General features: G+C 48.8%; 7 protein-coding genes across 7 annotated transcripts; 5 read left to right on the top strand and 2 right to left on the bottom strand.

The window, feature by feature from the left end:
* Positions 1-1342: 1342 nt before the first annotated feature.
* Positions 1343-3109, top strand: EI90DRAFT_3151761 (uncharacterized protein; the record flags this gene model as incomplete). Its single annotated transcript, XM_039065740.1, has 2 exons — positions 1343-2691; positions 2750-3109. Exons 1-2 carry the CDS (start codon positions 1519-1521, stop codon positions 3107-3109), a joined length of 1533 nt encoding a protein of 510 aa, XP_038920145.1. The 5' UTR covers positions 1343-1518.
* Positions 3110-3230: 121 nt separating this feature from the next.
* On the top strand, positions 3231-4649 carry EI90DRAFT_3040944 (uncharacterized protein). Its single transcript, XM_039059050.1, has 7 exons — positions 3231-3332; positions 3385-3466; positions 3523-3638; positions 3703-4032; positions 4095-4141; positions 4200-4419; positions 4476-4649. The coding sequence occupies exons 1-7, from the start codon at positions 3247-3249 to the stop codon at positions 4546-4548; spliced, it is 954 nt and encodes a 317-aa protein (XP_038920144.1). The 5' UTR covers positions 3231-3246; the 3' UTR covers positions 4549-4649.
* A 96-nt stretch (positions 4650-4745) lies between these two features.
* EI90DRAFT_3013261 (uncharacterized protein) lies at positions 4746-5581 on the top strand (the record flags this gene model as incomplete). Its single annotated transcript, XM_039056643.1, has 4 exons — positions 4746-4788; positions 4841-4988; positions 5046-5151; positions 5207-5581. 4 exons carry the CDS (start codon positions 4746-4748, stop codon positions 5579-5581), a joined length of 672 nt encoding a protein of 223 aa, XP_038920143.1.
* A 332-nt stretch (positions 5582-5913) lies between these two features.
* EI90DRAFT_3144311 (activator of Hsp90 ATPase) lies at positions 5914-7220 on the top strand (the record flags this gene model as incomplete). The annotated part of the gene is made up of 8 exons (XM_039065132.1): positions 5914-5978; positions 6039-6152; positions 6209-6261; positions 6313-6404; positions 6457-6612; positions 6714-6863; positions 6916-7042; positions 7096-7220. The coding sequence occupies 8 exons, from the start codon at positions 5914-5916 to the stop codon at positions 7218-7220; spliced, it is 882 nt and encodes a 293-aa protein (XP_038920142.1).
* A 494-nt stretch (positions 7221-7714) lies between these two features.
* On the bottom strand, positions 7715-8672 carry EI90DRAFT_2991188 (S-adenosyl-L-methionine-dependent methyltransferase; the record flags this gene model as incomplete). Its single annotated transcript, XM_039056112.1, has 4 exons — positions 8305-8672; positions 8190-8258; positions 7926-8133; positions 7715-7905 (listed from the first exon to the last, which is right to left on the bottom strand). Exons 1-4 carry the CDS (start codon positions 8647-8649, stop codon positions 7715-7717), a joined length of 813 nt encoding a protein of 270 aa, XP_038920141.1. The 5' UTR covers positions 8650-8672.
* Positions 8673-8736: 64 nt separating this feature from the next.
* EI90DRAFT_3118317 (VRR-NUC domain-containing protein) lies at positions 8737-12097 on the top strand (the record flags this gene model as incomplete). Its single annotated transcript, XM_039063091.1, has 13 exons — positions 8737-8881; positions 8931-9017; positions 9088-9258; positions 9307-9479; positions 9530-9601; positions 9661-9904; positions 9963-10355; positions 10415-10541; positions 10595-10689; positions 10757-11096; positions 11152-11452; positions 11500-11664; positions 11717-12097. 13 exons carry the CDS (start codon positions 8737-8739, stop codon positions 12095-12097), a joined length of 2694 nt encoding a protein of 897 aa, XP_038920140.1.
* Positions 11612-12845, bottom strand: EI90DRAFT_3040933 (uncharacterized protein). The gene is made up of 2 exons (XM_039059049.1): positions 12213-12845; positions 11612-12175 (listed from the first exon to the last, which is right to left on the bottom strand). The coding sequence occupies exons 1-2, from the start codon at positions 12604-12606 to the stop codon at positions 12081-12083; spliced, it is 489 nt and encodes a 162-aa protein (XP_038920139.1). The 5' UTR covers positions 12607-12845; the 3' UTR covers positions 11612-12080.
* Between the last annotated feature and the right edge of the window lie 506 nt (positions 12846-13351).

The following is a 13351-nucleotide window of genomic DNA, read 5'->3' as shown; positions in this document are numbered from 1 at the left end:
GGAAGGCGGTTTAATGATATGAAGTGCTTTCAGGGAAAAATAAAGAAGCTGGAGCATATGTTAGAAGGCCTGCATCATTTCGTCATTCATCACTCACGGATAACTCCAAGACAACATGAGATAAAAGCCACCACGTTGGTAATGGTTTGATAGTGTGAGCAGCAGATGCTAGAAGCCGCGCCAACCACGCGCAAAACTGGCATGCCTAATAGATAAGAGGTAGAGATTGGATCTCCGAAGGGCAGATACGAAACGTGGCATACGTACAATCCATTGTGTTCTCCCATTCGCCCTTATAAAACTCCCTTCAAATCGTGAGGTTCGGACTCGAAGCCATGTTGGATCCCAGAAAGACCAGAGAAATGATGAGAATGCCAACACAGGAGCCAGAGGTAACCGTTTTGAACAAAGGTAGTCCCTCGCTCGCACGGAACAGCATGCTGATACAACATAAGTCCATCAAATCGATTTCAGACCACACCAAAAGCCTACCTGACGCTGGTAAGAGTACAGAAACTACAGCCGTCATGATCCATAGGAAGCCACGCATTCGCCACACCAACACCTGAAACGACCATGGCTTGGGATCAAGGACTTCCATTTTCATCTTCTTCGGAGGGCTTGCTTGTGTCCCTTTGTGGAGCCAACCACCAATTGCATCAGCCCGTGCCCGACGCTCGGCTTTCTGTATCTCATCCTCAACACTCCCAGCGCAATCCCTGCAAACAGTTGGATAGCGAGCGTCCAAGGACTCCTTATAGACAGGCAGGCGATCCAGAAGCTCGCCGTAGGATGGGTCATCTTCGGCTGGAAGGTAATTGGACAGCAGATTTATCTGCAGAGTTTGGTTGGTTTGACAATTTCGACAAAACACGCCTTGATTGTAGGACGTAGGGATTCGGTCCTTGTGCGGCGATGCTAAAAGCCAATAGTTAGGAAACATCTCCGTTGAGATTTAGTAGTTGATTACTAGCCTCTCTTCGCAAATGAACTACGGTTTAGCGATTCTTGGTGCATGGCAGGTTCATCTGACATGATTTCTTGATAGAGCAGGTTAGAAACAGCCTCGCAGCATGCCTCGCGCAAACAGGCTCACCGCCATTCTTGTCATACCGATTCCAGCATTCGCAGTTTGGACATCGGAAGGACCGTGGATTGGCTGGACGCTGCGCCAGTGTCTGGCTACAATAGAAACACCGAACTTTGAGGCGAAACAGGACATTCTCGAGGCTTGTTAATGGATGAGTTCATAGGACCGATAGATACAAAGACGGTGCATAAACTGCATATACCGACGTGTTTGCAGGGCCACAGTGTCCTTGTTGGTTGGTCTCGGCAGTGGCCGATTCAATTTCAGCTGAAGCTCGATTTCACCGCATTGCGAAGTGCTCCATGGAACAATGCCCACGTTGTGAACGGCCCAGTGTACTTCTGTGGCCGATGTGCTTCCAATAAGACCTGGGTGATGGGCTTTTGAACTCAGTGTAAACCTCAAGGACCCCTCTCCTCTTCACTGCAATGTCGTTCTATGCTGGCCATCGATCTCGACGTGGAATCGCTATTAGCGCTCCTTTGACTCCTTTGAAGAGGCTTGAGCAGCTGGAGGGGCTCGTTGACGAGTTCAATATCGAGCCTCTGACTTTGGACGTTACTCCAACCCTTCTAACCCGGGACGCGAATGCTCGTCAAGACCGGCGCAGTGCGCTGGCAGAGGCCCGGAAGCAAGTTGAGGCGCAACTTGCTCGTTTGAACCGTATCACCGACAAGATTCGTCAGAAGCGTGCTCTTCTCAATCAACGGCGAGCTGCTCTAGCCAATGCCAATTCCCCGGTCGAGGCAATTCCCCCTGAGGTCCTTGGAATCATCTTCAAATACGCCACCTCGTATGATCCACCATTCGGCCCTGTACACCCCCCCTTAAGTCTCTCCCATGTTTCATCGTACTGGCGACGCGTAGCGTTTCAACATGCAACCCTCTGGACCCGGATAATGGTTGGCACCTTTCAGAATCGTTCCGGTCTTTTGAAGGAATGGATGCACCGAAGTGGAGAGGCCCCTCTTAGCGTGGTGGTAAATGAGGCGCTGGATTGGAGGGCCATGTCTTCACTCTTCATCCCAAAATTTGTACCCCGTTTTCGTAGCCTCGAAGTTCAAGGGGGCTATGACATGACGACCTCTGGATCCAGATTCGAAACCATGAAATTCCCTTCCCTCGAGTCTCTCACCATGGTAGGCGCGCCAATTATCAGCATGAGCGGGATTTCGTTCGATAATTGGACGCTGCCCAAACTCCATTCATTGGACCTAGCCTACCTGAAGTTGCGAGACCCAGGCTATAAGTTTGGGGGCCAGCTCAGAAGTTTGGCCTTAAGGGGGTTCAACTACGACGTGGAATCAATTCGTATCATTCTGGATAGATGTCCAAACCTTGAACATTTATCCATCGGCGGTTTAGAGTTCGGGCCTATCGTTCAGCATTTCGGGCCGGAAGCATCGGCGTGGGAAAGCTGCACTTTGGAGAATCTTCGGTCACTAGAACTTCAGTGTTGTCCAGCAGACACATGGGAGTACTTTGCTAAATGTGTCAAGGTACCCAACCTTGAGTCCCTTTCAATGACTCTAGGTCGAAGTACCACAGATATTCATTGGAATCCTGCGGTAATTGATGCTGCGGACCTCGTATTTAATTCTGTGAGTCCTCGCTCCCCCTACTCGGCTAAGGCGCAGACTGACGTTGTCCCAAATCTAGACAACTCTACCCAACTTCAAAAAATTATCCATTGACGGCGAGGAGGGCGCAGTATGCAGACTCCTCGAAAGAGTGACTTCTGCGATACTGCTTGACGGATCGCCAGCTCCCATAAGACCCCCAGGGCTTGAGGTCCTACATCTCTTTGACCTCAAGTACAACATCAAAATGCCGACTTCCACATCGCTAACCCGCCTCGTTCAGCAATATATTGAAATGTTATGGGAACAAGCCCCCACTACTCCGACTGGGCGTTTTGCGGTGCCGCGTCTCGTGGTTCCGCGGGAATTGCTGGGTGAATTGTTCGAATGGTACAAAGGCCGAGTAGAGGTTCTCGAACTTCTACGCGCTCCCTGTTAGCAGTACGAGGTTTTCGGTGTGTAGTTGTAGTACCTCTGTAACCATTTCACGACATGAAATGAAACATTCGTTTTGTAACGTATCCTAAGCAGCTGCGCGACTAATCCTCATATGACCGTGGGAAAGTCTTGATACAAATGCGAACCAACCTCATACAGATTGGTAACTCACTCCATCGGTCCCTGCTGGGGGAATGTGCACAATTTCCATACCCTTATTTGAGGTATGTAACAACAGGTTTCCTCAGTGCTATCTCTCTCTCATTTTGCGTCAAGCTTATTCTGGCGCGTTCGTGTGTCTGATGTTTATCGAGCCGGAAAAGCTCTCTCCAGGGCCAGAGTCAGGCTTGCGAAGAATGTATGCCACCCATCCATGATAAGATATACCTATAATACTGGCGCGCCAATCCTTAGGAGCTGAAATTGCTACAAAAGGCAAATCGGGGAGAATTGGGTTCGGTTCGAAAAGTTCTGGAGTATGCTTATGGACGGCGAGGGAAGTTGAGGCATGAACTATTCGAGGTTCGCAAGTTGAATAATTGGAGAATAGTGATAACTATTTTTCATAGCAAATGGATCAAGCTATTCCCTCAGTCGGCCTACACCGCACATTCCTTCCAATCCGAATAGATCACGGCCACCGACACTCTCTCCGGCAACAGTCGCGCTGTCTAACTCCACGTATGGCAGAGAAACTGGGAAGCGGGTTGGAAAAGCCGAATTTGAGCACCCACCCAATTTGCCCCAGCGGGCCATTCCATCATCTGAAGATGCACGGTTGCTAGGCCCGTTTTCACGTCGGAGACTTGTCAATCTCCGATGGAAGTTTTTTAAACTTGAAAAGAGTCGCCTATTGCCGCCCCTACGAATTAAAACGGAGGGTGATCCACTAAATGAACAACCTGCCCCAAACATGGGGTTCTCGTCTGTTCATCCGGCCGATGCCTACATGCCTACTTGGAATATGCGTCAAAAATTCGACGGAGCAATATACCATTTAGAGCACAGCCGGAGGCTGGTGCTGGCAGTCTCGGTGAGATATACCGTCTGCTTCCGCTTCCAGACTACATCATTGTCATTGCCAATTCCAGGCGACGCCAGAGTAGGTCCGTGCAGTCCCGGCCCTTCGTCACATAAACAGCCATCCAGTATGCGGCCGTTTGGTCGTTCACTCCGATTCTTCCGCCGTCGACATCAAGAAATCCTTCGTTTGTTGCCGATTATGGTGAAGACTCCACAGCAACGCTCCGCTGGCAACAACTCTCAAACCAATCGAATTTATGAAGACCCGTTCCAACCTTGGAAAATTCTGTTTCACAATCACCCTTCGCATTAAAGCGGCGGTCAGAGAATCGTGACATCGCGAGCCCACCGATGATAGAGGATGACAGAAGATGGGTGAAGCAAGCGGGGATGATCATACTACCGTCGGCTACCTGATGACATAGTTTATTGTAAGGAGCTCAATTGCCGAATTCGAAGTCTGGGAGTATACCCTATCCCCAACGAGCATAGCTTGTTATTGGGACGCGCGAACCCCCTCTGTAGCACTGCAGAGCAAGATCACCTGATCTTGCTCTGAAAGCTTAGCGAAATATCAACACCTCCCTCGATCGTACTGTGCCATTCATTCCAGCATGGCAACTACGCGGGAAGAGAAGAAAAAGACTATTTCTACAGGTGAGATGTGACTTTTAGCTCGTTGGTCTGTTGATTCATCTCTTCCGAGAAGGAACGTTGAATCTGAGATTCATGCAGCGTGCAGCCGGTGGTGCTGAAACTCCGGCCCTGCAAAAGAAAGAGGTTGTTGATGAAGGATCGTGGGACATCGGGCCAGAAATGAGAAGGGCATTGGGCCTTGAGAAGTCGACTACCGATAAGTGAGGTTTCACTGTGCTGTAATGAACACAACATCTGTTACATTTTTTAACTTTTAGATCCGAAGGCACTTCGTCAGTATCGTATGAATCATCGTACATCCCCTTTGTTGGCTCCAGTGCATCTCAAGGACGGTCACGCTTTAACAAATATGGAGTCAGAAAGGTAAGCGCATCCCATTGGAAGGAAACGTGTCGAAAGATGGACTGCTTGACGCCAGAGCATCGGAACCGGAGAGGGGTCAGAGGCAAATAGCGATAATGAAGAAGACACGAAGGACAACGACCCTGGTAGTCCATCGAAGGATGAACCAAGTAGCCAATCCCCGGTTTCGCCTGGTGCGAAGGACATGTTTTTGCGGCCTGGGGGCATCGACGAACCAACTTCCGATTTACACAAAAGCAAAAGGCTCAAAGTTTCTACCGATGGGGGGAGTGGGCGCCGTCATGATGCTGGTGGTTCTCTGGATTCGAGACCCCGTTTAACGGGTGTATCAAGAGCATGGAAGGGAAGTCGGCCGAATGACAAGGGGTCCAGTGCAAAAGCTCAGCAGACGCTCCAGAAAGGGCGAAGTCGCGGGCCCGACACCACATAGCCTGGCAGCTGAGATTGGTGATCCTTCCGCGCGTGTCATTGCTCATGGAATGAATATGCCATCTATACCCGATAGATAATGATATTATAATGAATGGAAGATTAGGGCTGGAGCAGCTTCGGTCTCGAACAAATCATCGTAAATGAAAGTGGCGAATGACTGATACAGCTTCGGTCTCGAAGGCTATGTCGGAAGGCTATGTCGGAACTTTCCAGAAAGTCTAAAATTCGCACATATAGGGCGGGTGCCTAAACAAACACTCTGTTCCTCATTCCTTACATTCCTTATTCCCAAGCCTCAGTAACTTCGATCAGAGACTTTAGAGATATAGTATGTCGATGTCAGCAACCACTGCGAATTGGCATTGGAAGTCCAAAGCTGTCACTCCATGGGCTCGGTATGCAAATTCACGATGTATTGAGCCAACCGGAAGGGTGATGTTCCTCAATCGATACAGCAATTGGTTTGAGACAGAACTACCAACCGTCATTTTTACGACATCGGACGGTGCGGTCACCGCCGGAATCTCCAGCGTGAAAGATGTGGAAGGTGATGCAGAATTAGGAATGAGGTGAGTACCAAATCCTTTTCAAGCGCAACATAGTTCTGGAATCTAAAGATTCCCAGGAAGAGCAAGCTTATTACGATATTCGATGTCCGATTGGAGTTAGCTTGGACTGGTGGGTCTTTGGCGGCAACACGTATGGTATTTCTTCTCAATATGTCTTTAGCCACCCATACCGACGGATCGAAGATAAGCGGATCGTTAACTGTACCGGAAGTCTCTCATGAGGTTATCATCGATGGCTTAACAGACTATACCGTAAGCACCATCAATTCTTAATGGTTGCACACACACATGGATCAATTCACAGTACGATTGGTCGCTGGATAAGTCGGAGGAGGCCAGTGGGAACACTCCCGATGAAAAGTTGCTCTCGATTGTCAAAACTCAGTTGCCCCCTCTACTTTCGCGCAAGTTCGAAGAATTCCCGAAAGCTCTCGTAGACACTCATGGAAAAGACATTCTGGTAACCCTACGGGATCGGGGACTGCCACGCCCTCGACCGCCGCTCCATCTGGCTCGTCCATTACTCCTGCTACTGTTGCCGCTGCAACGACTGCTGCGAAGTTTTCTTCATCAACGCACCCCAAAGCTACCAAAGTCTTGAACAGCTCCACTGTCCGTGTTGAGGCTCAGTACATGGTTAGCGGCCAAGACCTGTTCTCCTTTCTGACAGACGAATCGAGGATACCACAGTGGTCAAGATCGCCTGCCATTGTAAGTTAGATTCCATGTGCGGGCATCAAGACCACTCAACCCGTGATTATAGTCGAAAGCCAAGGAAGGCACTGAGTATTCCCTCTTCGGAGGCGGTGTTGTAGGAAAATACCTCAAAGTTGATTCACCACGAAGCTTCACTCAGAGTTGGAGGTTAAGAGCTCCGTCATGGCCCGAAGGTGGGTCAGCTTTGAACTGGTCGGAAGCTTGTCACACTTATGTAGCTGACCAGATCATGAGGGAACACTGAAAGTGACGTTGGACCAGCAATCTGATTCCACGAAATTGGTGATGGAACTCTCAGGCGTCCCGAAGGGCCAAGAAGATGAGATCGAGAGGAATCTCTTGGGATACTAGTTGAGTCTTCTACGTACTTGGTTATCGGCCAATGTTCTCAAACTTGGAGTTTGCAACAGCATCAATTCTTTGAAGAGCATAGGGTATGTCCCTTTCAGTATTCATTCCTCCCAGAATTCGACACTACCCGAGCCTTCGCGTCCACTTAAAACCCACGTTCCGAAAGGACGAAAACGTGATGTTGGTGTTTCGCGTCGCAGCATTCCTCCACAATGTTTGTATGGAACTGTTGCAGTGCTCGTTGCTGTCGGGACATGGTTTTTTGGCAATACCCTTTTTGGGAAGAACCAAGATCGCTGACATCGGTGTTTCTGAACCTTATGCAGACTTGGAAGCGTGCTCTAATCATACTAATCAATGGGAAATTAGAGTGTGTTGTATGTGCATTAGCAGAATATCGAATACAAGCAGTGAACAATACCGATGTGGTTTTCCCGTCCCCCTCCACCTTGAAGGGCAATTGTTTACTGTCCCCCAATTCCGGCGTCGGTGCGTTACGACTGCCAAAGACGCGCCTCGAGATAGTAGTTGGAGCGTTCCCAACCCTCTTGTACAATCTCCAATCCCTTGGCTGATTTGAAATTTTCAGAAGGAACAGGAGGCGTTCCAACTTGCAAATTGAGTCGAGAAGCGGCGCGACAAACAAGTTGCCGCAGTTCGGAGGATGCGAACATATGTAATATCTCTGAAATACTTTTGGATCACTTGTTCGGAAAGGCTGTTCTTTCGTAGGAGAAGGTGAAGGCACACTTCCCTCCGAGGTGGCCAAGACCCAAGGGACTAGGACGTCTTGTCCCCTGGTATTATCAGGGTCCGAAATAGGCACCACACGCTTCGATAGCTGATCTTGTTCAACAGCCCATACATAGGTGAGAAGACGTCCTCCATTGGGCTTCAGAGCAAATATCAAAGCCTAATAGTCAAATCTATTTTTTAGCATCGGAATATAAATAATTCCAGAGCATTTACCACAATCGCTTCACATCGCCTTTCCTCAGTGGAAAAGTGATGTATGGTTGCGATAGAGATTGCGAAATCCTTTGACGCACTAAGCTTGTGGCGTCTCGTCGAAACCGAAACTCACGAATGATCCTCTTCTCCAACCGAGACCGAGGGCATCGCCCCAAACCACATCTCGGTATTTGTTACCAGCCCTCTGGGCGAATTGCAGCAGGCTCTTGCTGCGATCCATCCCGACGATACAAACCCTTCCTCCCTGATCCAGTGGGAGATATTTTCCATTACCTGTCCCAGAATCGAGTCCGATGGAGCCAGCCTCAATAGAGGCAAGAAATTTGGCAATCAGTGGCCAAGGTTTGTAACGAGTCTGAGAGAAATGGGAAGCTATCTCCTCGTATATTGCATGTACATATGTCTCTTCGTGCGAAATAGGTGACGATTCGATAGATATCGGTGTGAGGTTAGACATTGGCTCAAGGTGGCGGAGTTAAGCGTTCCTCGGTACCGAGAACTGCATTTGGCCCAACGGTGACAGACAATCGTTATTACTGCAGTCATGCAGCCAGTGGATACCATTCCTTTTGCGTCCGCTGACTCGTCGGAAGATGAAGAGGACGTGGGGCTTGAGAAAGAGCCTTCTGACGCGTTGAAGCGCCCACAATCGTATCGTTCAGAGAGCATGTACACCAAATTACTTCAACGTGGGCCGCCTGCAACTTATAAGCTGGGGGATGCTAAACTCATCGTCAGAGCTTATTGAAACCGTTCTTGAATACGAGTCTCACCTCTTCTCATCTGAGGAGCTTGACGTTTTGGAAAGATTGAACAATTTAACATGTGCGGCTGTTGGACGCGATCTCTCACTCCGTCTTAGCTGATTATTTTCATTTCCGAACCAATTCCCAAGATCACTCTCGATATCTCTTGGTTCGACTCTTGCTTAGGTCGCGTTGTAAGCTCCACCGTCTCAGTGATCTGGAAGAGAGGTATTCGTCGGAAATCAAGATCGCCGTGTCGAGTTGTATCGATGAACTCTGCCGTTATGTTGCGCCAGCGGGTGCTGCAGTACTCGAGGATTGTGAGCTTATTTTCCGAGAAATTTCATTAGCGCTGAATCAATCGTCAGCTTCAACATTATCAACCGACCCAGAAGTACTTGCGCCGAATTCTTCACGCGGCATAGATGGCATAGATGGTCAGCTAGACACACCGGGCGCTGGACCATGTCCTTCTATCGACAGACCGTCTCACTTTCTCGCGTTCGCTGAAGATGAATCTGCGCTCAGTACAGAAGAACTCGTGAGTTCCATAAGGACCTGGAGGATTCGCCTCTCCTGACTATCCAGCAGCTTAACAGTCTGAAACTTGATGAACTGAAACTTATTGGCTCGACAATGAAGATAACCAAGTTGTCAACGTCGGTCAGTGTGGTTATGACTCCAACAATATGAAGTAGTTCTGATTCGCTCTACGACTGCAGCGTAGGCCTTTAATAGCCTCCATATTACAACACGCAAGTCGGCAGACAACACTACCCTCCTTTTATACTAGAGCCCCAAAGGAATCCCTCCCTTCGCCACCTGCCTCAACAGAGCCACCCACAACTCCCGAACGACCACGCATTATCATCGATCTCATCACTCCACCGCCCAGTAGCGGATCAGAAAAATCACTTATCATTTCCCAGAAGTCCAGATTGAGGGACATGATCCTAGAAGTGGAAAGTAAGATGAATCTGATCACTGGCGTTACGTCACCTGAAGAACAAACATATAAATATAGAGCGATTTATTCGAATCTCGGAGCATATTTTCAAACTATTTGAGCGGTTTAATCTCGTATATTTCCGCTGCACGGAGATGTCATCTAATTCTCTTCTTCTCCCGTTGATCTTATCCAAGTCTAGAAGAAGGCATTATCCACCATGCGATGCTAAACGGACGCCAAACATATTTCGCAACAGAGACGCTTTGCTAAATTATGAGGAGGCCCTCCGCCTTGAAGAAGAAATGGACAACATTCTTGGCCACCCACTACTAGAAGGAGAGAAGCCTGTTACCCGCGTATTGCAGGCTAAGGCGCTGTATGATTCATTGCATGGAAAGTGGCAACAATTATGCAAGGACCAAAATGAAAGTGCTCAGGGGCCCTTCGCATTGGAACGTTTCGAAGAAGGTCATTACTTTTTGCTTCAAAGTTGTTCCACACTCAACCGTACTTTCCCAATATTATAGGTCATGTATTAACCAGAATAATGTACAAAGGTGCTGATGCTCTTGCTAAACTTCACATGTACGCGGAGGAAGCAGCATTGCTTACAGAGCTGCTCTCGCAAAAGCGATGGAGAAGAGGAAAACGGGGGTATGGGTTTCTTGGGGTGACAGCTGTAATATGTGTCTAATCGCTTGCATAAGACTTTGGTATGATCGACTGGCTTTGGTGTACATGAAGCATCAGTCGGAACCCCGGAAAGCTTTACAGGTTGTGGTTAACGGCCTTCAAGATCCTTGTACTCATATCGGTGAGGACTGTTGTAGCTGTTTCTGCTAATGTCCATCATTTATGCCTTGCCCTAGTATATCGTCCGCAACTAGAGCGGAGACTCGCCCGCCTTGAAAAGATGCTCAAGATCCCCAATACCGAGCGTCACGAATGTCTGGGAAAACAACGCAAAGCTAATGCGAGGAGAGTCTGTGGAAAGAGAATTCACGTTAACGATGACTCGAATCCTCTCGCGCCGGGACAAAACACTTTGTTGTCGGTGCTGGTACAACGGCGTGCTTCTCGCACTCCCCTCGGAAGGCCGGAAAAGACAAACATCATTGGAACACACAGTTTGTGGGTAGGAAAGAACGGCTCAACCGTACGGGTGGAACAACTTGCTCTTGAGCATTATGAAACACTGGGGTATAGAGGGTATAAGTCTTCGAATTGAAAACCAGATTCTGGCTGAAAATGCCTTGTGTCTCAGGTATCACTCGGAGGGCAGAATCATATACCACATGTTTCTGCTACTCTTCTGGTCAATCGTCTTCCAGCCTATTCCTGGCGCATTTGAAACTTTGTTTCAACGTGGACCGCTCGATCTTGGATTTGATTCTTTCTATCATGCTCGTCGGGATGAGATTGAGCAACGACTTCAAGATATTGAGAATGGAGAGGGGCCACGCATTGTGGCCGAAGTCGACGATCGAGAAAGGCCAATGCGGGCCTTTGGAGTGGGCGCGAAGTGGGATGCCTTCACAAAAGAAGATGTTGTTGATGCAGCCATGGTATGGCTAGTCTTAGATTCTTTCACATTGCAGCTAATGGGGTCCAGTGTATCGGTGGAACCGCCCTCTCTGTCATCTGTCGTGTTATCTGCGAAGACTATAGCCACCGTTCTTCAGGTGTGCCAGATCTTCTTGTGTGGAACATATCTTCGCAGAAAGCCCTCTTTGTGGAGGTCAAAGGTCCTGGTGATACTCTCATGGAAAATCAAAAGGTATAACAACGCTTTACCTATACGTCATGGATTCAAACGAGCATCATGACAGGTATGGATTGACGTTCTGATGCAAGCGGGGGCTTCTGTAGAAGTCTGCCACGTTGAAGAGGAAGGCATGGATTATCGACCATCGAAAAGCACAGCCAAAGCAAGCACCGGACACACGACGAAACCCAACGCAAAAATAACTGGCAGTGACGATCCTGCAAAGTGCGCGGCGACTGCTTTGGTGGGCAAAAATGGAGCGCCCTTAGTAACCACATGCGGTTCAACAGACGTGATATTTGTTCACGACAGCGACAGTGAAGTGGAGTCCGCACTGACGTTCCCTCGAAAGCGCTTCATCTCCGAATCTGCAAAAGGACATCTAGTTCCCCCTGATCAGTCAACTGCAAGCTCTAAAAAGCCACGGCTCAGCTCCGTGTCTTGATATCATCATCCAGCCCTCTGCCTCGCCATGGATGCGTTCCTCGCAGATCACTCGTTCCATTTGTGTTGCAATGCCGGTCTCGATCGGATGACTCGATCCGCAGCAGAGACGAAACAGGCCACTGTCATGAAACGCAGTGAGGTTTTATACAGCCTGCCTAATAAATATTCCAATTCTGGAAAGCTGACAACACTGTTATTCGGTTGTGTCAAACCAATCCGTCTACTTATCCTGTGTAGTGCGACATCACCCTGTATGTTAACTAGAAACAGGAACTTCGAGGAGCCCACAAACGTGTGTCCATGGGTCTCACTGCGTTGCAGTTGATCCTCGACTTCCGTTTCCGAAACCCGGTCATGGGTGTCGATTAAGGTGTCGCAGAAGCGTGTTTCTAGGCTTTCACCCATGTGTGCGCGCGATAACGATGGCTGTATCAGACTTAGACTGTGTACTGCATACAGCCCGCATTTCTCCAAACTTCGAGACTGACATGCATATCCCAGACACATGACTTGCCTTCGCGTTAGACCAGCAAGAACTTAAGTTCAGGTGCATACCTATCACGGTGCTCAGGGCTGAACAAAGCAGAGGTGACGTCACTGTGGCTGTTTGGGTACCCCTCTGAGGTGGGATTTCGGTATCTTTGGCATCGCATATCCAAGAACCAATGCATATAATAAGCTCTTCGGCCTCAGGATATTGTGCAAGTCCTAGTGCAGCATTCGTGTCTCCGAGAATCTTTCAGCTGGTGAGCAACCACATGTACCCCGGTTGGGCCGTTATCAATTCGATTGGGTCGAGCGGTCTATGAACATCGTTAACGTAGACGGGCTTCGATCTACCTCATGAAATCGATGAGGTGGTGAGTATGATATTCGCCATCTAGCGGAAGGGTAGCTATCTATTATGCTAAGTCGTGCCTTTGAGCTTCTCTCCATTCCTGAAATCCCCCTAATACCAGTCGCTTTATCTGGATTCTTCATCCCCCCCTATCGCTATTGTCTATCCTAACTTTGTAAACTCTTGCATTGCCATGACCTTATTCGCTACGAGCTGCCCTCCCGGATTATATTGGGGTGCAGCCGATGAAGGATCGGCCGGTCGGGGGGAGATCAAGGGTTGCAAACCGAACAGCCGTTTCTCCGTCTGAGGATTTCTAGGGTCGTTGTAATGGCCTGGGCAAGTTCTAACATTCTCTAGAGTGGAAACCGAACACAGACTTAATTCTTAGCTGGGCTTGTGCGAATCGTAGCT

The sequence above is a fragment of the Cantharellus anzutake genome (genome assembly GCF_015039405.1).
Source record: "Cantharellus anzutake strain C23 chromosome Unknown EI90scaffold_8, whole genome shotgun sequence".
In the NCBI taxonomy this organism is placed as follows: domain Eukaryota; kingdom Fungi; phylum Basidiomycota; class Agaricomycetes; order Cantharellales; family Hydnaceae; genus Cantharellus; species Cantharellus anzutake.
Note: the sequence above shows the minus strand (reverse complement) of the source record. Positions and strands in the feature narration are given on the sequence as shown.